At 44.7% G+C, this 23,972-nt stretch overlaps 1 protein-coding gene across 4 annotated transcripts in view; it reads left to right on the top strand.

The window, feature by feature from the left end:
* The window catches only part of LOC138526330 (interleukin-18 receptor 1-like), a 756,409-nt gene that overhangs the window by 627,076 nt on the left and 105,361 nt on the right, over nt 1–23,972 (top strand). For all 4 annotated transcript variants that reach the window (XM_069636931.1, XM_069636933.1, XM_069636934.1 and 1 more), the window contains one exon: nt 16,984–17,145. In XM_069636931.1, the coding sequence (XP_069493032.1) occupies nt 16,984–17,145 (162 nt within the window). The remainder of the gene's footprint in view (nt 1–16,983; nt 17,146–23,972) is intronic.

Raw genomic sequence — 23,972 nt, forward strand, 5'->3', positions numbered from 1 at the left:
CCCCACAGTGCTGGGGGTAGGGGTGCTGGGAGACATGAGTGGGGGCCTGGTGGAGGGTGTCCCTGACTGGTGGGGGGTGGGGGTGCTGGGAGACATGAGTGGGGGCCTGGTGGAGGGTGCCCCACAGTGGTGGGGGGTGGGGGTGCTGGAAGACATGAGTGTGGGCCTGGTGGAAGGTGACCCTGGATGCAGGGGGGTGGGGGTGCTGGGAGACATGAGTGGGGGCCTGGTGGAGGGTGCCCCACAGTGCTGGGGGGTGTGGGTGCTGGGAGACATGAGTGGGGGCCTGGTGGAGGGTGCCCCTGACTGGTGGGGGGTGGGGGTGCTGGGAGACATGAGTGGGGGCCTGGTGGAGGGTGCCCCTGACTGGTGGGGGGTGGGGGTGCTGGGAGACATGAGTGGGGGCCTGGTGGAGGGTGTCCCTGGATGCTGGGGGGTGGGGGTGCAAGGAAACATGAGTTGTACATGAGTGGGGGCCTGGTGGAGGGTGCCCCTGGATGCAGGGTGGTGGGGGTGCTGGGAGACATGAGTGGGGGCCTGGTGGAGGGTGCCCCTGACTGGTGGGGGGTGGGGGTGCTGGGAGACATGAGTGGGGGCCTGGTGGAGGGTGCCCCTGGATGCAGGGGGATGGGGGTGCTGGGAGACATGAGTGGGGGCCTGGTGGAGGGTGCCCCTGGATGCAGGTGGGTTGAGGTGCTGGGAGACATTAGTGGGGGCCTGGTGGAGCGTGCCCCACAGTGCTGGGGGGTAGGGGTGCTGGGAGACATGAGTGGGGGCCTGTTGGAGGGTGCCCCTGACTGGTGGGGGGTGGGGGTGCTGGGAGACATGAGTGGGGGCCTGGTGGAGGGTGTCCCTGGATGCTAGGGGGTGGGGGTGCAAGGAAACATGAGTTGGACATGAGTGGGGGCCTGGTGGAGGGTGCCCCTGGATGCAGGGGGGTGGGGGTGCTGGGAGACATGAGTGGGGGCCTGGTGGAGTGTGCCCCTGACTGGTGGGGGGTGGGGTTCCTTGGAGACATGAGTGGGGGCCTGGTGGAGGGTGCCCCTGGATGCAGGGGGATGGGGGTGCTGGGAGACATGAGTGGGGGCCTGGTGGAGGGTGCCCCTGGATGCAGGTGGGTTGGGGTGCTGGGAGACATGAGTGGGGGCCTGGTGGAGGGTGCCCCACAGTGCTGAGGGGTGGGGGTGCAGGGGGACATAAGTGTGGGCCTGGTGGAGGGTGCCCCTGACTGGTGGGGGGTGGGGGTGCTGGGAGACATGAGTGGGGGCCTGGTGGAGGGTGCCCCTGACTGGTGGGGGGTGGGGCTGCTGGGAGACATGAGTGGGGGCCTGGTGGAGGGTGTCCCTGGATGCTGGGGGGTGGGGGTGCAAGGAGACATGAGTTGGACATGAGTGGGGGCCTGGTGGAGGGTGCCCCTGGATGCAGGGGGGTGGGGGTGCTGGGAGACATGAGTGGGGGCCTGGTGGAGGGTGCCCCTGACTGGTGGGGGGTGGAGGTGCTGGGAGACATGAGTGGGGGCCTGTTGGAAGGTGCCCCTGTATGCAGGGGGATGGGGGTGCTGGGAGACATGAGTGGGGGCTTGGTGGAGGGTGCCCCACAGTGCTGGGGGGTGGGGGTGCTAGGAGACATGAGTGGGGGCCTGGTGGAGGGTGCCCCTGACTGGTGGGGGGTGGGGGTGCTGGGAGACATGAGTGGGGGCCTGGTGGAGGGTGCCCCACAGTGCTGGGGGGTGGGGGTACTGGGAGACATGAGTGGGGGCCTGGTGAAGGGTCGCCCTGACTGTTGGGGGGTGGGGGTGCTGGGAGACATGAGTGGGGGCCTGGTGGAGGGTGCCCCTGACTGGTGGGGGTGGGGGTGCTGGGACACATGAGTGGGGGCCTGGTGGAGGGTGCCCCTGACTGGTGGGGGGTGGGGGTGCTGGGAGACATGAGTGGGGGCCTGGTGGAGGGTGCCCCTGAAAGCTGGGGGGTGGGGGTGCAAGGAGACATGAGTTGGACATGAGTGGGGGCCTTGTTGAGGGTGCCCCTGGATGCAGGGGTTGGGGGTGCTGGGAGACATGAGTGGGGGCCTTGTGGAGGGTGCCCCACAGTGCTGGGGGGTGGGGGTGCTGGGAGACATGAGTGTGGGCCTGGTGGAGGGTGACCCTGGATGCAGGGGGGGTGGGGGTGCTGGGAGACATGAGTGGCGGCCTGGTGGAGGGTGCCCCACAGTGCTGGGGGGTGGGGGTGCTGGGAGACATTAGTGGGGGCCTGGTGGAGGGTGCCCCTGACTGGTGGGGGTGGGGGTGCTGGGAGACATGAGTGGGGGCCTGGTGGAGGGTGCCCCTGACTGGTGGGGGGTGGGGGTGCTGGGAGACATGCGTTGGTGGGCAGTAGTGCAAGGTGACATTTGGGTTGGCTGGGGGGCATGGCCATGGTGGATGGGCTGCCTGCGGGACATGTGCAGGGGTGCAGGGTAGTCCCCTGTGGTGTGGGCCGCCTGCAGGGGCCGTGGAGGGTGTAGAGGGAACAGCTGGGAGGACCCACATGGCCAATTCATGTGTGGGACTCCCCGGCACCCCAGAAATACACGTAGGCTGCTGGATTTGCGTGTGGAATTTGCCGCGCACCCAGAGTACACCTACCCTGCTCAAATTGCGTGTGGAACTTCACAAGCACACCAAAATACACGTACCCTGCTAATTCGCGTGTGAAACTTCCCCTGCACACCGAAATACACGTACCCTGCTAATTCGCGTGTGAAACTTCCCGCGCACCCCGAAATATACGGACCCAGGGCAATCGCGTGTTGAACTTCCCGCGAACCCCGTAATACACGTACCCTGCAACTTCACGTGTGAAACTTCCCGCGAACCCCGTAATACACGTACCCTGCAAATTCGCATGTGAAACTTCCCGCGCACCCCGGAATACACGTGCCCAGGCCAATCGCGTGTGGAACTTCCCGCGAACCCTGTAATACACACACACGCTAACTTTCACACAGCGGGTGTCCGTGTTTGTCGGTACCCCTTTGCACCTCATTTGTCCTAGAGCGCCACTGTATGGACCATTCATCATGGCTGTATATGGGTGCTTTTTGTTAGCGCACTTTTTGGCGCACATTTATTTCAGGCGCAGGGACGCTACCGCCTGCTTTCTTGTGGCGTACTTGTTTGGCCCTGTGCGCGTCTTTCACCGTGCTCTGGTTTGCGCTATTCGATTCCATGAATACGGGTTGTAGGCGAGCGTGTGGGCGTTCCGTGCACTTGCCTCCTGTACTTCCCACGTGACGCCCATATTTTCACGCGTTGTTCCCCATTCCGAGTGTTACGCCCCATGTTCCGCCTACTTTTGTGATGTGCGCTGCGCTATGTGCGATTTCGCAGTGGCCGTTGGATGACCTGTGCGCTGGCATGCGGCGCGCCCTTTTTCAGCGCACATCCAATGTTTTTCTCGCGCACGGACTTCCATGAATCGATATGCGCTGGTTTCCCTGCGATTTTCGCAGTTGCACTGCGATTTTCGCACTTTTACTGCGAATCGCACGTTTTGGCACCTCTGCGCGGGATTTTTCAGCGCACATTAATTCCATGAATCAACTCCATTGTTTTTAAGTAAAGCAGCCTGCATTCTCCATCTCCTAGATCCCTTATCCACCCCTCCAAAATTCACCTGCATATCAACCAAAGCATGATCCGAAATACTCCTTTCCCTGATATTGGAGCTCCCCACCTGATTAATTAATGTCTTACTCACAAAAAAATGATCAATCCTTGAGTAAGAATTATGGACAGGAGAATAAAATGTATATTCTCTTTCATTCGGATGAAGTTCCCTCCACACATCGGTAAGTCCATACTTAAACACCAATTCACGCAATTTAGCACTTATCTTTTCCCCAGAATATCCACATTCAGATTTCCGATCTAGACTACTGTTCATAACTACATTAAAGTCCCCACCTAAAATAATCACCTCACCCTCTATCTTATCCAGCAACAAGTCTAGCTTGGCAAGAAAATCAATAGTCGGCGAACACAGAGCATAAACTGTCCCAAATGTTATCATTTTCCCATTATAAATGACATCAAGTAGTAAAACACGTCCCTCATCATCTGTTAGCGTTTTTTTAACCGACACTTGAAGGCCTTTCCTAAACAATATACTTACTCCCCTTGACCTAGAATCATAATAATTAGAAATCACCTGCATGTATTTTGGACTGACCAAGTAACTTCCACTTTTCTCAGTTAAATGAGTTTCTTGAAGCATAAGCACATCTGCTCCACTCATCCTCCAAGCCCTTGCCAAAACCTTGCGTCTCTTGATAGCACCACCAATCCCCTTAATGTTCCATGTAGCAAAAGTCAACAAAGCCATATTATAGTCCCCAAACTCAATATATCTATACCTCGGTCAATATACAGTGACAGGATAGTAAAGCAAAAATAAAAAAAAAACACTAAACACACATACACAAACACAACTATAGCATTCTACAATTTGAAAAGTCCAATATATATTAGACTTAAAATAAGCAAAGGTATATACAACTAGAACATTATTCCGAACCATATCCACCAGAGACACATCCTATGCCCTGTATGAAAAACAAGTTAAGTAAAAACTTCCCTAATAAGCAAACTAGTAAAGAATACACCAAATTTCCCCAGCCCACTATTAACATTAAAAATAAATAAATAAATGAAAGATGAAGTAAAACACATAATGAAGCAAAAAAAACAAATATCAACATTAATCGAAAGAACAGTCCAACTCAACATGAGATCAAAAGCAGTCTAGGTACATTTCACTATCTGCCTAAATAAAACAGGAATTAAAATAACCAGCGAACAGCTGATAGATAAAGCATCACTCCGTCACTCACAACCACCATATACAGGCAAACACAGCCACTACAATACAACCCTTCCCTCACATCATTTCCATGCCAGCCATATCTTGATCTTATTCCTTTTATAGCCTATAACCCCACCATATCTTTCAACTCAGAGTATAATAACTAAAGATGCACAGACTTACCAACAACCACAACCACAGCATTCTGAAAGACAATATAATCATACCAAACCACAGAAGCCACGTCAAACAATCTGGTAGACATCCATATCCCTAGACACCCAATCCACCCCCACATCTACCACCCTCTCTATCGCCATATGATCCTGTCAATTAGTCATTTTACCCCACATATTCAAACAATCTTATCCAAACCTATTAAGAGTAAATAATATATAATCAAAAGGACAGCAACCATCCCCAAATTAGCAGTGGGGCAGACATTCCCAAACCCAGTACGAGGCACACTAAACGTGAGAAGTACTGTAAATGAATACAATTTACATCATTCTCCCACAACCCCTACCAGTCCCAGACCATTCATAAAGCATAAATAATTAGGCACACACATTTCAATAGCACATTAAGGACATATCCATCTTGAAAGTATGTCATGCCTATCACATTTCATCCACCTACAATTACCAACAGCATTTCCAATTGCTCCAGCAGTGTCTCCCACAAAGAGGTAGACGAATAGTGCTGCATCCCTGCAGTACTTAAATGCACCAGCAAACATAAAGCTGCAAGTCAGAGACCATTAAATCAGGGGAATCCTCAAATGATGTATGTAAGGGGGCATAGTGAAATGTGCTGCAGACAATACAGACACACTGAATCCTCCAACACACAGCCCATTCAGTGGGATGTTTCCATATTCATGGCTTGTCTATGCAGTTCGCATGTTGTCAACTGACCCGAACTGACATTTCTGCAGTTGGAATTGTTAGCGATAAGTCAGAGCATCAGTAAACAGAGCAACGTGATCCCATCGAGACACACCCACTCACTTCTCACTGCCCCCAACATCCGTATTATGACATCTGCTCCCAGTTGCTTTCTCGTACTATCCTCCGATACAGATTGCATATATTGTAAATACTGTAGTAGTCCAACGTTGTCAGACAGCACACGAGCATTTATAAATCCAGCACCAAGTCATGTTGAGGTAAGGCAGTCCCAGCTGAGAGCTCCCCCCAGCCTTACCATGGCTGTCAACATCCTCTATTGACTGCGTAGTTCTAGATCAAGGGCCCGACAAGCCGCAGGAAGGAAAAAAAAAAAAAAACTCAAGCATGCCCCACATTACGCCATCCGTGACCGTGAGTGAGACCTCCACCATGTCAATCCGCCTTTCCAAGGATTCTCATATCACCATGCACTTCTCTCCAAGGCCATTGTTTAACATTCCAAAACCAGAAGTAGAATGATCCTGTGTGTCCCGTGCGTGACGCTTGCCACGCTTGCCACTCAACATGAAAAATAAACAATGGGTGCTTTATTCAACTCAGCCCAATGGAAAGTGGCACACGTTTGTATTCAAGGAGACCCACCATTCCAAGACAGTTATGAAAACAACAAGGCACTACTGTTCGCCATTTTAAGTGCATATTAATAATGTGGTAAAGTGTTAGACCAAAGGAGAAAAAATAAATAAATAATGAATAGAGTCTCAAGTCTCCACCAAAATTACGAATGCCTATTAAAATCCGATCTCCCTGTTTTTTTTTTGTCTATTCATAAAGCCAAAGTCAGATGATGTCCCTTCCATAGGGTCCACTCCCAAGTCAGTTAAAAAAGCCTCTGCAGCCTTATTCTCGGTGAAGGAGAGTAGTTGAACATCCACCACAACCCTGAAGATAGCAGGATATATCATATAGTATTTTAGCTTTTTGTTCCGGACCTTCACTTTAGCCTTATCAAAAGCCCTCCTTTTATCCAGAACAACCCTGCTCTAATGAGTGAATACCATTATCCTGTTACCTCCCCAAGCCAAATCCTTCAGTTCCAACAATAACAATAAGATGGCGAGGTCTCTCACCCAAAGATGGTTTAGGTCCAAGTGAGCGATGCGCCCTTTCCATTTCTAAATTTACTGTTGAATCCAAATTCAACATCTTAGGTAAAGTCTTCTGCAGGAAGTGCATAGCATTCCCTTTATCTGAATTTTCTGGAAAACCAGCAAAGCGGAGGTTATTTCTCCTAGAAAAGTTTTCCTGCTCAGATAGCTTCAAATTCATCTTCTCATTTGTAATTCTCAATTCTCTAATCTGGTCCATAAGCTTCAAGGTCTTCTCATCAACAAGATTCAGATGTTCCTCAGCTGATGTGACCCTCGTGGATACAGCTTCAAACTTCTCATCAGATTTCAGTAGAGCTGTCTTGATTGGGATATAAAATGCTCTGTCCAATATTTTAAGGCGGAAGGGGACAGTAGTTATGGGTTGATAGTTTGTAGATATGTTAGGGTCTAAAGTAGGGTTTTTCCAAGAGTGGTAAGACCCAGGCATCTTTGAGATTAGTTTGGACAGTGCTGCTTTTGAATGAGGCATTGATTAGACTTGTGATGAAAGGTGTAAATTCAGATGCACAGTCTTTGAGGAACGAGGCTGGGCAGATGTCGCCATGGCATCTTGAGGGCTTGAGGCTAGTGATAATTTTTAGAACTTCAGTTTTAGAGACTGGGCTGAAATAAAATTGTGTGACAATTTTTTGACTAGTATAGCTAGGGGTCTGCCAGATTGGGACTGTTTTAGGTTGATTTTTTTATTTTGATTTTAGACTAAAGAAGGGCTATTTTATCAAGGAGGACTTTTTGAATGTCAGTGCACCAGCTCACGTTTTTGAGCCAAGCTTCTTGCGGTGTCACTGACGATTGGAGTTCACGTAGAATTGAGAAGAGTTCCTTGATCCCTGACTTGGCATTAGCGATTCTCTCATTGTACATGGCGCTTTTAGTTTGGAGGATAGCTTGTTTGTAGTTTTTGGAAGCCACATAAAAGATTGCTTTGTTCGGTTTGGTTGGGTATTTTTATCCAATTGGTCTCAGCAGTTCTATTGGTGCTAAGCATTGTTTTGAGGTTAAAAGTGTACCATGAATTTAGGTGGGCTAGGGTTTTAGCTTTGCACACGTGTAGGGGGTGCTATTTTGTATATAGCTGCTAGGAGGGTTTGATAGTATATCTCTACTATGGTGGTTGGGATGTTAGTAAGGAGGTCTTGGTATGCAGTAATAGGGTGTAGCAGGGGAAGGAGTTTTTATGTTGTGATGTGTGAATTTTTGGAAAGAGCATCTGATGCAGTCGGAAGGGGAATGTCTGCCACAGAATTCTTAGGGATTCTGAATGTGATGCCATGATGGTCTGACCAGGGGCATTGGGATTTAGAGAGCATATTAGTGTTGCAATTGAGGTCTGCCAACCAGTCAAGTGTTCGCCCTTTGATAGTGTGAAACCTAATGCAGAGATGGTGTTAGCAAGTGCTAGGGCATTATCGTCTGTAGGGTAATTGAGACCCAAGTTTAAGTCTCCTAATTATATGCTTTGAGAGCCAGGCTTGGTATTCACTGAGAGGAGTTGTGCAACATCATTTTCAAATGAAGATAATGGACCAGGAGGTCTGTAAATGAGGTGAACGTTCAGAGTGGCCGTGGAAGATAAGGTGATTTTTTGATGGAGAGTAATTCACCAGAGTGGAATGAGTGGTTAGGTATTTACCTGATGGTGAGTTAGTTCTTAGCAATAAATGCTACTCCACCTCCTGCTGTTAGGCTATCAGTCCTATAGATAGTATATCTTTCTGGGATGGCAAGCGAGAGTGCCGGGACTGCAGCTGCATGGAGCCAGGTTTTGTTAATGGCTAGGAGGTCAAGTTTATTAGTGGAGATAAGGTCTGAGATGTCTATGTGCTGTGAGTGACCTTGCCTTGATGAGGGCACCCTTGGGCATTGTTGCTTTCAGGTTGGGCATACTTTGCTGGGTTTCAGGGATGAGGATTTCCTGCATGAGGTTGAGGGGCAAAGGGTGGGTGTGTTTTGATCATGTATGAAACTAGTGTGGTCTTTAGAAGTGTGTGCAGTAAAGTTAGTGTCAGTATTGGAGTTTTTTATTTGTTTTATTTTATTTTGGAGGGCTAAATTAAATTTACCTTTCAAAACACATTTTACACAAACCTTCAAATTACAAATAATATCACATCACATTCATAAGAGACAGTAACAACTTAAATAAAAGTCAATGTAACTTGAGAAACTCAATTCAGAACATGACAACACATATAAAATAAACCTAATCGTGTATAACCACTAACATTCCAGAGTGGGATCAAAAATAAAATAAGCTTAAGCAGCTACAAGTTACTTCTATGAACACTGTGACCAACTTGTTCACTAGATAATCGTTCTCTAGGCAATACTGAACTTAAAAATTGCATGGTGATTATTCTTAATGAAATTTTAGGAGTGGCAATTAATTCATACCATAGTTCATCATCTGTGCGCAACATATAATGTTTTTGAGTTAACTTGCGGAGAAAAGTTTTCCTTTGTTTCTTCAAAGCACCGCACACAATTAGTACGTTTTTTAATGTCTGTTCCATTCTATCAATTTTTGCAAAATCGATAGTACGAAGCATCAGCATGGATTAATCTCCTCAGTAAGATTTGGTTGGTTGGCCATAGGTTCAAACTAAATCTTAGAATTTGACTTATGAGTGTATGTGAGGGACACTTCAATAAGTAATCTGCTGTTTGACGACATTTATTATGACCAAAAAATGGTCTATCAAAATATTTTAACAATAAACACCTGCTGAGTATGATGCCAATCAAGTTGATATAATTTAAGTTTGGCTTTGGAAGAATTATTAAGTAAAAGGTCTAAGGAAATGTTGACTTCAGACAGAACAGAGGGAACACTGGCTCTCCAATTTGCTGGAAAGGAGTGAGGAGACAGCAATAAATAGTTTGCTAATATCGCAAGCATATTATTTGCGTCCAGATCCAATAGGCATTTGCGAAAGAGACAAAATCTCTTCCATGAAACTTGTATTTGAATTGATAGAATACCCAGCTCAAACCACAAAAGAGCATTTGGCGTTGAGTTGGGAAGTTCCAGCACTTTTTTCCAGAATAGAGCTTCCGGTCTCTCCCAATACAATGGTTTTTGGGGGGGCCAGGTTTCAGCGCCATAAGTAATTATGGGAATTACCTTCTGTTGGAAAAAGGTTAGTACATGGGCATAAGAACATTTACCAAACTTAGCCTGGAGGACCTTCGCCTGGGATATTAAAGTGAAAAGTTTGCCAGTTATGCTACATTTATAGGGGTTATTTGCAGGAGAATTACTAAATATGACACCAAGATATTTTTAATCATTAACTAAAGCTAATTTTTGATTACGAAGGAACCATTTGTAATGTTTTGTTGGGTTCATTTGACTTTTTCCCAATACCATGTATGGGTTTTCTCCAAATTGAATATTAGATTACTTTTGGCAGCGAAAATTTCTAGTTGGTTGAGTAGAGTCTGTAAGCCACTTGGCGTTTGAGAAAGAAGAACCAGGTCATCTGCACAGAGAAGCCATGCAATGACCTGGTTGCCAAGTTTTGGCACATCATTTATAATCCTCAGATATTCAACTCCCAAATCAAGAATAAATAGATTAAACAGAGTTGAACCGAGAATGCAGCCTTGTTTAAGGCTGCATTTAGTATGGATTATGTCTGATAATAGTCCACTCAAATTTAATTTAACCTGCATTGTTGTATTTGTGTGAAGGAGGTTTATAAGTGAAATAAGAGAATGAGGACAGCCAAAACTCAACAATTTGTTAATTAATAATTGACGGTCCACAGAGTCAAATGTGACTCCAAAGTCCACAAAGGCCAGGTACAGGGGTTGACGTCTTGTTGCATAGGCTGCTTTAATGGCATTGAGCGTAGTAATGTTAATAGCAGTCCCGAGGCCCGCAACAAATCCAGTTAGAAAAGGATCTCTTAGATTTTCATAGTAGCCCAAATATTGAGATCTCTCAGAATTATATGGCTAAAGATCCTCCCAGGTGCATCAAGAAGCGCTATGGGACGATAGCTAGCCGGATTTGTACGATCACCTTTTTTGTATATTGGCACCACTAGAGCTTGGCACCAGGATGTTGGAATGTGTTGCTTCGCTTGTATAGAAATAAAGATGGTGTAAAGGATGTTTGCCCACAATTCAGCATGCTGTTTTAAAGTAGAATTCGAAAGGCCGTCTGTTCCAGGGGCTCTGGAGGAACTGGCCTTGTTTATGTAAAACAGCACATCTTCTCGATCAAAGTTGAGAAAGAAAGGGAGGTCAATTGGTCTAAGTGGCGCCCGATCAAAGGTGATTTGTGGAAGATCAAAGATGTTTGTGAAGTAATCCACCCAACTTATTTCTGATACACCGTTAATTTGGGAGGATAACTGAGAGCATGTTGTGGCCGAATTAATTAACTTCCAAATCTGAGCACAGTTTTTTCCCTTAATTGTGTGCAACCACCACTCACCATCTCTTTGAAACATTTCTGCCTTATGACCACGTATCCAATTCTTATAGTCAGTCTTCAACTTACGTAATGACACCTCGCGATAGTGAGCTGGAAGAAGCAGGATCTGCCTGTTTTGTCTACAAAAGAGAGACTTTCTGAGTCTGATAGATTGATCAAAGACATGGGTTGGGCATGCATTGTTAGATAACTTGCCACTCAATATAGCAGGGGATGCAAATAAATTCATTCTGTCACGATATTAAAGGGAGCCAGATCTCTGCTCTGAGAGGAGAGGATGGTCCACCACTGTATCATGATTAAATGCCTTCAAAGCAGTGTTAGTCCAATGCAATCTATTATGCGGGGGATTTATGATCACAGTTCCCAACTGTGGCTGTCGAGACTGTGGTTTGGCTTGGGCATGAACCATGATTTCAGCTGATAGCATCAAATGATCACTGGATAAAGAAGGTGAGATCGTGAACTTTGAGATCTGTCTAAACAACGCTCTATCAACATACACATGGTCAATGGTTGCTTTATGTGAGCTACTTGACCGTGTGTGCGAAGGAGGGATATCACTTTTGAATGCTCCATTCAACAAAATCATGGGACCACACGGTGACCCATACAGAGTTATTCTCCTTAGATGGTGTAAATATATCAATGTTCAAATCTCCAGCGAGAATGATGTGCGCAATATTTGGGATAACAGCAACCTCTTCCATAAGGTCCTTAAAGAAAGTAGAGGTTGAAATCGGAACGGGATTCCATTACAGATTAATAACTGCAAAAGTGTCTAGATCAAAATTACAGTACATTGCATATAAGAGTTCAACCGAGGAAGATATGCTAAGCTGGTCATAGTGTAAATATTGGAGATGGTTGCAAGACCGGACATTGGTCTACCTTTTTGACCTTTTACAGCTGGGACTAAATGAACCTGATAGTTATCCCATGATGGAGGTACTAATAACCATGTTTATTTTAGTAGTAATAAATCATAGTTCATTAAAAAACAGTTTAGTTATTCAGTAAATGCTTATGGCCCCTGGTATTCCAGCTCAAGAACGTTATTTTGAATGTCAGAGGGCATAGCTCATCCAATCTTAGTTACACATTCTTACAACAACAACAATTGGTGGGTCTCACAGTAGGCACTGAACTCTCAAATATTAAATCTGAGGGGCGAGATCCAATGTCATCAACTCTATCAGACTGTTGAGAGACCTTAATTAAGGGACTTTCGGTAGTAGTAGGTGTTAGTCTAAACGCAAGCTCAAACAGGCATCTGGCAGACCAAATGGTGTTGAGGATAACACGTGATCTTATCCATAGACAGGATATGGTTGAATCTTTGTCATCAGGAAATTCTACCTGCTCAATGTCTCCAGAAGCAATGTCTTCTAGTTCTGGAATGTCAGAAAACAACACCGTGATACTCTTTCTATTCATAACAAATACCGGGTGGGAACCACCACGACAACTTATGAATATTGAGTAGGGTTGCAGGGACTTTCTATGTTTGCTACCTAATGGTACTAGAGGCCGCCCCTCTACCATGAGCTATCTCAGAAGAAGTATTTGAGTTCTTAACCTCTGCTGGAGTTTTATATGTAACACACTTAGAGCTCACCCTCTGGTCTGAGAGAAGTGAGGGAACAGCTTGAGAGCCATGAGTAAGTGATTTCAAGGAGGACTTAAGAACCTTCTGTTCCACAGTTAATGCTACTAAGCAAACTTTGATTGATGATAGTATATTATCCTGCGTATTCTCTTAAGATGTGGGAGCACCCGAGGTGGAGGGCAAACTCTCTATAGCTATATCATTCTTTCCACATGTGGAAGGAGAAATGACTAGTCTAGTGTCTGCTTGGGGGCTCTGCAGAGAAATTTTTGAACCAATAGACACATGTTACAACATTGGAAGAGTCACAACAGGCGTCGGATTAAATTGGCGTATATAGTCATCCACGGCTTTCCTAAGTTCTTGTGTATTATGCAACGAAACAAAGTATTTGGAGCTATTCAAGGGAGTCCTCTTAGGTGGTGGTATGAAATGATCCTCAGGAGATGAGTCCTCAGCATCATCACCAAATTCTTCAACAGTCTGCACCAAATCATCAACAGGAGAGTGCGTTGGAATCACCTGGTGGTCAACAGACCCATTTAGTACAATTTTTTTCTTTTTTCTTTTCTTGTGCCAAAGTAGAATATTTTTTAGTTATGGCATTAGAGGCTAACATAGAACATCTAACTGGCTTTGAAAGTGATTTAAAAAACTGTTTCATTGAAGCAGTGGGACCCATTCCTTTGGATTTTGGATTTTTTTTTTTTGGCTTTGCGTTATTTTCGGGCCCAGAAGTAGATGCATTTATCAACCCTTTTTTAGACTTTTTGGCAAATACGAGGCGGTACAATTTTCACTGCAGGTAGTTCTTGAGAGATATTAGGTACAGATGGTTCATAGGCAATCAGTGGAGTTGGTAACAATACTGCCAGAGCCACCTCCATGGGTAACTCACGGATAATGCCATCAACAAATGGAACTGCAGCCATAGGACATAGTGATGTCTTGTCAAAAGAGCATACCTCGGGCTGGGATTGTGAGTGCTCAGTTGCCACTTTAGGCAAAGGAGTGATCTCTAGGATCTGATTTATCGGCGGGGTGGCACCCCTACCATCAAAAACCTGCCTCTGCGCCAGGGAATCAGTGATTGATTTCTGCCAAGTGGCAGTATCTATAAGGCTGTTTGCAATAGAATTTACTTTGGTGTCAAGAGCTTCAAATAATTTAGCCAAGGCCATTAGCGCAATGTTCATGACTTCAAGAGTAATCATAGGGGATTTATTTGTTAAAGACCTCAAGGATACGGCAGAAAATTCTCGAGCCAGCCTTCGTGGGGTTGGTGGAATGAAAGAAATCGAAATATCTGATTTTGATGGACTTACATCCACAAATAATACGGGGGATTTAGAGAGGTCATGAGTATCTTCCCTGACCGAGAAGCAGGTGTTTGATGAATGTAAATCAATGACAGCATCATCAACATTATGGGTGACACTTTCAGGCTTATTTGACAGTAGGATCACATTACCTGAGCGAGCATTTTGTAAAATCATGGTATCAGATAACGAAATGTTACAGGTCAGTTTACAAGTCTCATTACTATCATTCGTATCCAATACTAACGGCAAACTCATCAACAGAAGTTTCATAGCAGGGCATTCTACATTCGAGACACTTAAATTCGTTAGATCCAGCATCTGTGCTACAGGTCGAATGATGCGCAAGGTGCCGAACCCAAAGTCCCGAATGTCACCAGCCAGAGTATTAGAGCAGCTGCGTTTCCTCCATGCGCGTTTGTCCAAGTTACAACCTTTAGCACGAGGACGGGAGATCTTTGGGGTTAGCGGAGGTCCATCCGCAGCTGGGGAATCACACAATGCGCGCAATCGTGCAGGACAAAGCATGTCAGTACGCAGTGTGTTAGTGCCTACTTCTTTGCCGCTCATAGCGTGACAATATTCAAACAGACAAAAAAATTAGAGTGTTAGAAAAAGGAATGTTGGTGTGCAAACACACCCACACTAAACAGAAGAATACAAAAATAAAATGCTCCCTCAGTATAACACCTCACACCGCATGCCGTGGTGAAGCGGCAAAGCGGGACTCTCCGGGACTCACACGGGTGCGTGCGCACGGTGCGTACACGTGCACTGTTTTATAGGCACACCCACAATACGTGAGGTGCAATGTCTAAACAAGGAGAAAGAGGGTATGATTGACCATGGAATGAGAAAAAAATGCCTAAGTATAATGTCCATATGAGGCTCTTCACCTTGTGGGATAAGCAGTCTTTGAATAATTGAAGCACAATAGTCCGTGGTTTGAAGAGGATCCAAGTAACTGCAAAACACGTCCGCGACAAAGTGGGACTCTCCGGGACTCACGCGTATTGGAGTTTTGGTAAGGGGACAAGCAAGGGCGGATGGTATGATGTCACAGTGGAGTAGATGAAGGTTCTGGAGTTAAGATGTAAATTCCTCCAAGTGGTCGAGTGGGTGGTTGTTAAGGCAAGGAGCAGTTGGTCCATGGTTGTTCAAAGTGCAAGTCTGCTGTTTCTTATGACTAAAGGGCCTGGTAGGCAGGGGCTGGACTTTGGCGACAAGGCATAGACTGATTGGTTCCAAATGCACCTTTGAGTGGAGTAGTCTGTTGGCGAGATCACCAAGGTTGTTTATGGTGGTGTATGTTTGCGGGGCGTAGGAAGCGTGTGGGCAAGATGCTATGGGAGTTGGGGAGGTTATTAGTGTGATTGTGCGTGTGTTGTTGGTAGGGGTGTATTGGAGGAGGAGGATGGGGTTGGACATGACTGTAAGGCGGTTCAATATTGGTTGGACAGGTCTAAGGTAGGTGCTGGCCTGTTGGGGTGGTAGTGTCAATAATGAACTGGGTAGATCCAGTGTAGTTAGGTGTAAGTGGATCCCTTTAACCTGAGATAAGTCTCTTGACTAGTAGAGTACCAAGGGGCACGTTGATGAGACAAGTACTATTGATCAGGGGGACAGTGTACAGGCTGATGGGCCTGATGAAGTTCAGTTAATTATTGAGCTGGTGCTTGCCGTTAGAAGGGCAAGCATGTGGAGGGAGTGAGTCCAGTTAAGCGCAGGGGCGTGTAGAGCTAGGCTAGGCCAACAAACAGAAAAAGACATTAGATGGGCGGAACCATGGGCAGATCAGGTGCAGAGAATCAGATAAATTGTGAGCGTGAGTTAAGCCACTGTTAAGCGGGTGGTGTGTGCATACAGTTGAGTGGGGAAGCAGTGTGTATCTCTGGTGCAGATGGATACATGAAACAGGTTGGGCTGCAATTGATGAAAGGGCCAGTGCATACAGGGTGCATGGAGCAAGTTAGGCTACAGTTGATCTATGGGACAAAATTTACAGGGCACATGAAACGAAATGAGCTACAGTTGATCTTGAGGTCAATACATACAAGTTAAGCTACAGGTGACCTGGTGGTCAATGCATGCAAGTCAAGTTACAGTTGATCAACGGCGCGTACATACAGACAAAGGGCAAGCACGTGGGTAACTCTAGAATGTTAGGTCACATGATTTGAGTTGACTAGATCACTTGGTAAATGGGGTGCGGTTAAGTGCGCAGTAGAAAGCGGTTGCAGTTGACTATAGAATGGGTCAGATGAAGTTGAACAATGTGTATATATAGTGTGTATATAGTACTATTGATCATTTGAATTGAACAAGTGTGCGCTGGTACGGTTGTGAGCTTAGCAAGTGTTTCAGGTTGGTCGCAATATGAGTTAAGAGGGGGCTAGCCCTACCCAGATCGTAATAGCATAAATGAGGGTCGTGACTAACTTCTGTATTTGCCTTGCGGGTTTAAAGTCTCTTTGCAGGCCAATGATAGTTCATATAGTTATGTTGCTTTTGATTATGCTCTATTTATCTGTTACAATGTATTTACCTCTGAAGAGATATATGTTTGCACCTTATTATTGGTGGAATAATCTTTATATGGAATGCAAATGTCATTGTTTTTGTAGACTGATTGAAGTGATTAATATTGTACTTGGATAAGTAAAATGTTATTTGATTATCTTTTTCAGTGCAAGCTCAAGACATTCCAACACATTCCTTCACTACTGGAATCGTTTTGGCAATTGTGCTTCCATTACTTTTCCTTTTCCTGCTTATTGGATGTCTTCTGTTCAGGATTGAGTTAGTACTTTTTTACAGAAGAGCAACCAATAAGGATGAGACAAAAGCAGGTAAGCTTTGAATATGTCAATGGAGATCTTGGCCGATTTGTGGCATATATCTTCAGTAATTACTTCTGTGTTAATATTGATCTACCAATGTCAGGGGTCTACATGAAAGTACTAGGGTGGACATCTGATACAGCCGATGCAAAACTGGAAAAAGTAATGCAAAAATCCTTTGCAAATTGGTGATGTTTCAAGTCTGATAAATGGACAAGAAACACAAGGGGCCATTCTGTGAAAAGGGAAATTGCTTGCAGGGGACCACCAAGATAAGCACTTATATTTGTGTGAGTCCCCTGCATGACATTTTCTACTTTTACAAAATAGAGTACAAAACTAAAACGCAACAATTGGTGAAATTGCATTATCTCTTTCTATTTATTCTCAATTTTGAAAAGAAATGTAAATACCACCTGCAATTTTTGCTTTACAGATGGCATTCACAATGGAATTCTATGGAATCCACCTGCAGATGGTAAATGTAGCTGGATTCCTTGGAATCCATATGTTCTACACCTGTATGAAAATCACATGCAGGCGTAAAACAAGGAGGCATTTAGAAGAGGAGAAATGCACAGCAGGAATGTTAAAGCCGTTTTGCCTTCCAGCAAAAGACGATTCAAAATCCCTCGGAGTGTAAAAGTATGGCATACACCTTACACTTTGCACTCAGCCTCTTATAAAATGACCCATTTAAAGTATTACACATTGGAGTATAACATCTCCTGGCATATTCTACACACACACATCTGTTTGCATTTATGTGTGTGTGCCATACTTCACCTAAACAAAAATAAATGCACCCACAAATAAAGTCCCGTTCAAAATCGAAGTACAGGCACTACAGCCCCCAAACATAAATAACTTTAATACAACCCCCCAATACATGTGTGTGGACTGCATCTGAAAAAAATGTAAATTGGGCCCTCAAAAGAATGTAGTATGTGAACTGTCCATGAGAACTGTGTGCAGACCACCATTCCATCTGTACAAAAATAAACAAATATGTGTGACTCTCTGTGTTAATGACTGCTGTAGTTGGGTGACCCGAGTGGTGAAATGCAGGGAATGGGGACCAATGTCAAGATTGGGATAATCGCTTGAAATGTGCTGCACAATGCAGTTTAGTGTGGCACTGCGCAGAGGCTGACTGCTAACATGCTGCTGGTTACTTTAATGTTATGATGGTTTATCAACAACAAGAATAACAAGAAATGGTGGAGGTTGTGTGCATAAACCCTACATCTCAGCACCCATATGCATTGCACGTTACCCCACTCTTTTTGATGGTATGGGTCTGCAGTGTGTAAAAATTCTTCTGTTCAGCAATCATGCTTCAAAAAGATCATTGGTCGCTGCCTAGACCATGTGTCTCAAGGTTACCCCATGCATCTGGAGATCTTGCTCTCAGACTCTCTTACTTTCTGATGGCAAGGTCATAGAGCCAGACATGTGGGATGGTCTTCGTTACTGTGGGGCTCAGTGCTTCACCATGATCATTAAGGCTTCTCTTCCCAATGTCATCAGAGGAGCTTGTGCTGGAGTTTGGTTTGATTGTTGTTCTTTTGGTTGTGCAATGAGACACCATTTTTCAGAAAAATGTCTTCTGAAATTCTCTTCCAGTTTGAATACGGCTTAATCACTCATATCTGTCTGTAGTCCATCTTAAGACGTTTCAGGGATCCTCTTAATGGCCATATAATTAGTGGTATAACCTTTCCTGACTAACTATCCAACACAAGGGCTGACAAACAGCAATTTGCATTCTACCCGTAGTTCTGGACGATTCGATGCATGACTTGCTGTAGTGACCTTGGCTTTGTCACTGCACGTTTTTACTGCTTCTTTCTCTTCCTATCTGACTTGTCGTCCCTTTGAGCTGTCCTGGAAAATTGTGTCAGCTGATTATTTTCCTCTTCCTTTTGGTGTTCCTCAGGGCTCATTTTTTGGTCTCCTTCTTTTCACTCTTTGCACTTTACCCTTGGCCTCTGTGATGTCCTCTGACGGTTTATAGACACACTTTGACACCGATGACTCTCAATTCTTCCTTTCTTTCCCCGCTTTCGATTACTCTATTCATCAAGGTCTTTCTACGTGCATTCTGGTGCTGAAAACCTGGATGTATTGTCCTCGTGATTTCTATACCTTAACCCTAAGAAGACAGAGATTTAATTTTTCCCAGCTTCCCTCTCTGTTTTCTCACCATCCTTTATTTGCTTTGCTTCTCTTAATCTTCTGCTAGTCCTTCATGCTCGTAATTTGGGTTTCATTTTTGAAACTTTAAAACAAATCTCCACAATAATCCTGTCAATTCGACCTCTTCAATATTAAAGGAATTTGTCATCTGTTAACCTTTTCTTCCACTAAATTAATATTACACACCTGTATTCTGTCTTGTCTTAACTATTGGTCTTTATATGTTGGACTTCTTCCATTATGTTCTGTTCTTCATTCAGCAGTCAGATTATTGTATACATTACCATACCTGTCTAATATCTCCCCCTTTTTGAGTCAACTTTTCTGGCTCCCTATTAGATCTAGATTTGAGTTTCATTTTCTTTGTTTAGTGTTTAAATGTTTTCATGCCTTGGCTCCAGGCTATTGGGTCTCTTTAGTCTCCTGATATCATCCTGCTAGGGTTCTTCTTTGGTCTTCTCAATGTCTTCTTTTTGTCCTTGGCCCCCCTGTGCCTCTTCTCGCTTTCATTCTTTTCAATTACTTCCTACTTATCTATGGAATTCTATTCCTCAGGACATTTGTTCTTGCTCTAAGCTTGCTTATTTACAAAACGTCTTGAAACTTACCTGCTAGAGTCTGCCTTTCTCCATCACGTTTTTCTATAACTTTGTGGTTACACCTTGATTTCTCATACCCTTTATGCCTAAACTCTGATACTGTGCAGCGACTTGGATAAAAGTGGCATATACATAACATAATTAAATAAAACCCTTGAATCTCTTCCACATGCTATTGCCTTAAGGCTGAAGCGGGTTGCTGTTGAGATTGTTGAAGTTGCATGCACGTTGCTAATGTTCTACACTCATGCCCAACAAATGAATGGCTGTTGTCAACGGTGACGTTCTTCATTATACCCACTGCAAGGGGCCTAATGAAATCCGTTTCAATAGCATACCAATCTTCGCCTAGCAGCTCAGACATTTGAAGTGGTCTGGGATCCTTGCTTTGCTATCACACTGTTATAGATGGCCTTCCTCCAGGGTTATTTTGACGGAAACCTGCCTGATGACCTTCATGAGCTAAGTCTACGCCTGAAAAGTTTCATGCTTTCCCAATCATCTCCTAGTAGGAAATTTTCCTGAACATGCTCAACATGTATTGTGTGGCCTCCATTTTCTGATCTCTGCATGTTTTTACAAAGATACTTCTAGTGGTACAGATTAATGTATGAGAAAAATCAGGTACACCTCAGTCACAAATGTGTTTTACACAGTCTTTCATAGCTGGAGTTGTAACATTGTTACATGGTCAGCAGAAGCATTTTCCTTTACTTTTTTTCCTGGGGAATGTTTGCTTTAGAACTTTTGAAATTGAACAATAATGTGGGCCTTGTTATCAGTGACAATAATTTGTGGATAGCCATATAGGTAAAGCAGAGTCTTGAGATATGGTTTAAAGGCTTGCAGTGCTCCCTTGCAATGCGATCATGCAAGCTTTAACTCTGTGGATCTTCTACTAGGGTTTGACATAACATTTCTTGGGCAACCTCAGCCTAACTGGTGGTCAAATCGAAGTGCTCCAAGCCCTAGCATCTACAGCAAGTTCCACATTTAAGTAAAAGTGTGAATTGACCTAATCCATTTGCTCTGCTGTAATCCATGCTGTTGTGAATTCTGGGGTGTGCTCAGGGCAATCAAATTCTTTATGTATTGTGAGCTGCAACTGGCTGTTCTCAAGAAAGATCTGGTCATGCTCAGTTGCATCAGATCTAGGGTGCCTTTCCCTTCTCTCAATCCAGCTACACCCTTTCTGTAGAAAATATGTGACCAAAAAACAAAAATCCAAGTTTGGTGGTAATTCTATTTAATTACCACCAAAATCAGTAACTGTTATTTTTTTTGTATTTATTGGACATTTGTATGGCGCCTATACACAGGTGTTTCCAGGCACCACAAGACAAGTGTGGGTGATGCATGGGAAGCCATAAGAATACAACAACAAAGAAAGTGTGGTATTGACCTTGTGACAATCCTAACGTGCAAGTGCATGACAAGATAAGGGCAAGGGGGAGGGGAGTAGAGGGAGAAGTGCAGAAGCGGGGTGCAACCACGGGTGGATGCAGGCAAGTGCTGGTTGGGCCAAGGTAGCAAGTTCCAGGGGAAGGAGGTGTGGAGTAGGAGTGCAGTGGACAGGGAGGACTATGTTGGGATAGTCCTGGAAAGGGGGCCAGAGGGCAAGTTCTGGCAAAGGATGCTGGGGGGACTGATTGATGGAATTGGTCTGGCCCTTGTATGATTCTGTAGGGAACAGGCCCCAGTTGCAGCAGCACATGGCGAGTTTAGCACAGGTGGGGGAGAGGGAAGGTAGAGGAGAAAAGGAAGGTCTTGAGAAGTTTCTAGAACTTAAGAAGACCCTGCTGAAGTCTGAGGGGGGCAGCGAGGATGTTCCAGAGGGAGGCGCCGGCCAACAAATGGGATCGACCTCCCACTCTCTGCTTGGAGAAACATTTGGCCTGCAGAGAGTTGGCACCAGAAGACCAAAAAAATCTGACTGGGAGGTATTTTGGTACATTGAGATGGATGTAGAGAGTTCTGAAAGGAGCCCAGTACACAGATAAGTGGGTTTAAGTTTCTTTAATACGCGGGCCTGTGAGGTCACAAACGGAGCTGTCACTGGTCACTGTAACCAACATGGAATCCCTCTCCTGATCCTTCCAGATTCTAATGATAGAAGGCTCGGGAGACAGGTCATAGCATATCTTCCCCCTCACAAAGCAATATCAACATTAGAATAACAAAGCTAAGAGTAATCAGCATCTATGAACTTGGAAAAACAAAAAAACTGTGAAAACCACTTACAACAAAACAGAATTGAACACAGGGTTGTTAATGAAAACAAGAGTCCTGAAAAAAGGAACCTAAAGGTCAAGCAGTTACCTGCTTAAAGTACCACATTACTCGCGTACATAATCCTGCAACTTGGGTTCTCATTTCAATCTTCTAAGCAACAACTCCCCACCACCAAACTCAGCATCCACTGACACTCCAATGCAACCATTCTCAATTTTTGCCAATCTGCCCATTGACCACACCTCCTCTCCTTCCACAATGACCACACCCTTCCTCACTGCAGAGATCCTGTTAAGACCAATACATCTACTTTCCACACATGTATGGGTTAATCTAGGGTTTTGTATAAGGACCCACTCTCCCACTCTCCATTCCAGATCCTTCACACCCTTTTTCCTGTCAAATGTTTCTTTGAACATACCTTGACTTTGTTTTATGTAATCCATTATGCCTTTCCTGTCCACTACTACTGAACCTGCCAATCCTAACCATCCCTGGCATAATTTTGTACCTGGTTTTCTCCCTTTTAGAGACACAAACAGTGATACTTTTGTTACAGAATGGGGTGTGGTAAGATAGTTCCACATTGTGTAATCTAAAACGTCTTTACACTGCAACCCTGATCATAATGCCAACTGGATATCCCCTTTTTAAATCTGTTGGTCCTTTCAACCAACCCATTTGCCCTTGGATGATCTAAAGCTGTGCTTGTATGTTTGATGGCATAACTGTTGAGAAACGTCTTCATGAATTCTGAACAGAACTGTACACCGTTATCAGAGACAGGTTCTGAGGGAAAGATTTCTCTGAAGAAAACTTTCTCCGAACATGCCACTAATTCCCTTGCTGTCACCTCTCTGACAGCACTCCACTCCACCCATTTAGTGTGGAAATCCACCAACACAAACAAAAATGTTAACCTCTCAGCTAACCCCATAATGGGTCCCAGTATATCAATAGCCACTTTCTTACAGGTTTGATCAGGTACAAAGTTGGGAATGAGAGGGATTTCATGTACAACCTTGTTCTTGTCACTCAAACAACATGGGCCGCATTTCTTGACATAATTTTCTGCTACCTTGTCCATGGCTGGCCACCTAAAACTATGTTTCAACTTCCACTTGGTTGCACTTTCCCCTAAATGTCCTTGATGAGCTATTTCTACGAATCAATATCTAATCTTCTCAGGACGTACAATGCACATTCCTCTTCTGAGCCTCCCATCAATGATACTCAACTCATCTTTGACTTCCCACCAAACCTCAAACTTCTTCTCTAACAACTCTTTGTAGGGCTATCCTGACACTGTCCACTCTCTGATAATCTTCATGTCCTCATCCAAGTTTTCACAGTTCTCCCATTCCATTTGCCCCATACATCCTGATTCAACTTCTGCAACTATATTCTCCGCTTTCCACTTACCACAAACTTCCTCACTCCCTATCACAGGCATTCTTGATAGGTAATCTGCAACAATATTGCACTTCCCCAGTAAATAACACACATTGAAATCATCTCCTTGCAAGCCTAGATACCATCTGCTAATCCTGGGTGAAACTGCAGCCCAGTTTCTACTTTCAAACATTTGGGCTAATGGCTTGTGATCCGATCTTAAAAGGAATTTCCTGCCCCACAACAAAAACTTGAAATTACTTACCCAATACATCGCCAAAGCTTCCCTTTCAATGACTGAATGATTCCTTTCAGCTCCCTTCAGTGTTCTTGACGCAAATAATATTACTCTTTCTTCCTTGTATTTGTCATACCTAGTGAGGATTGCTCCCAACCCCAAAAGACTTGCATCCA

This window comes from Ambystoma mexicanum, chromosome 7p (assembly GCF_040938575.1).
Source record: "Ambystoma mexicanum isolate Mex_15411 chromosome 7p, UKY_AmexF1_1, whole genome shotgun sequence".
Classification (NCBI taxonomy): Eukaryota; Metazoa; Chordata; class Amphibia; order Caudata; family Ambystomatidae; genus Ambystoma; species Ambystoma mexicanum.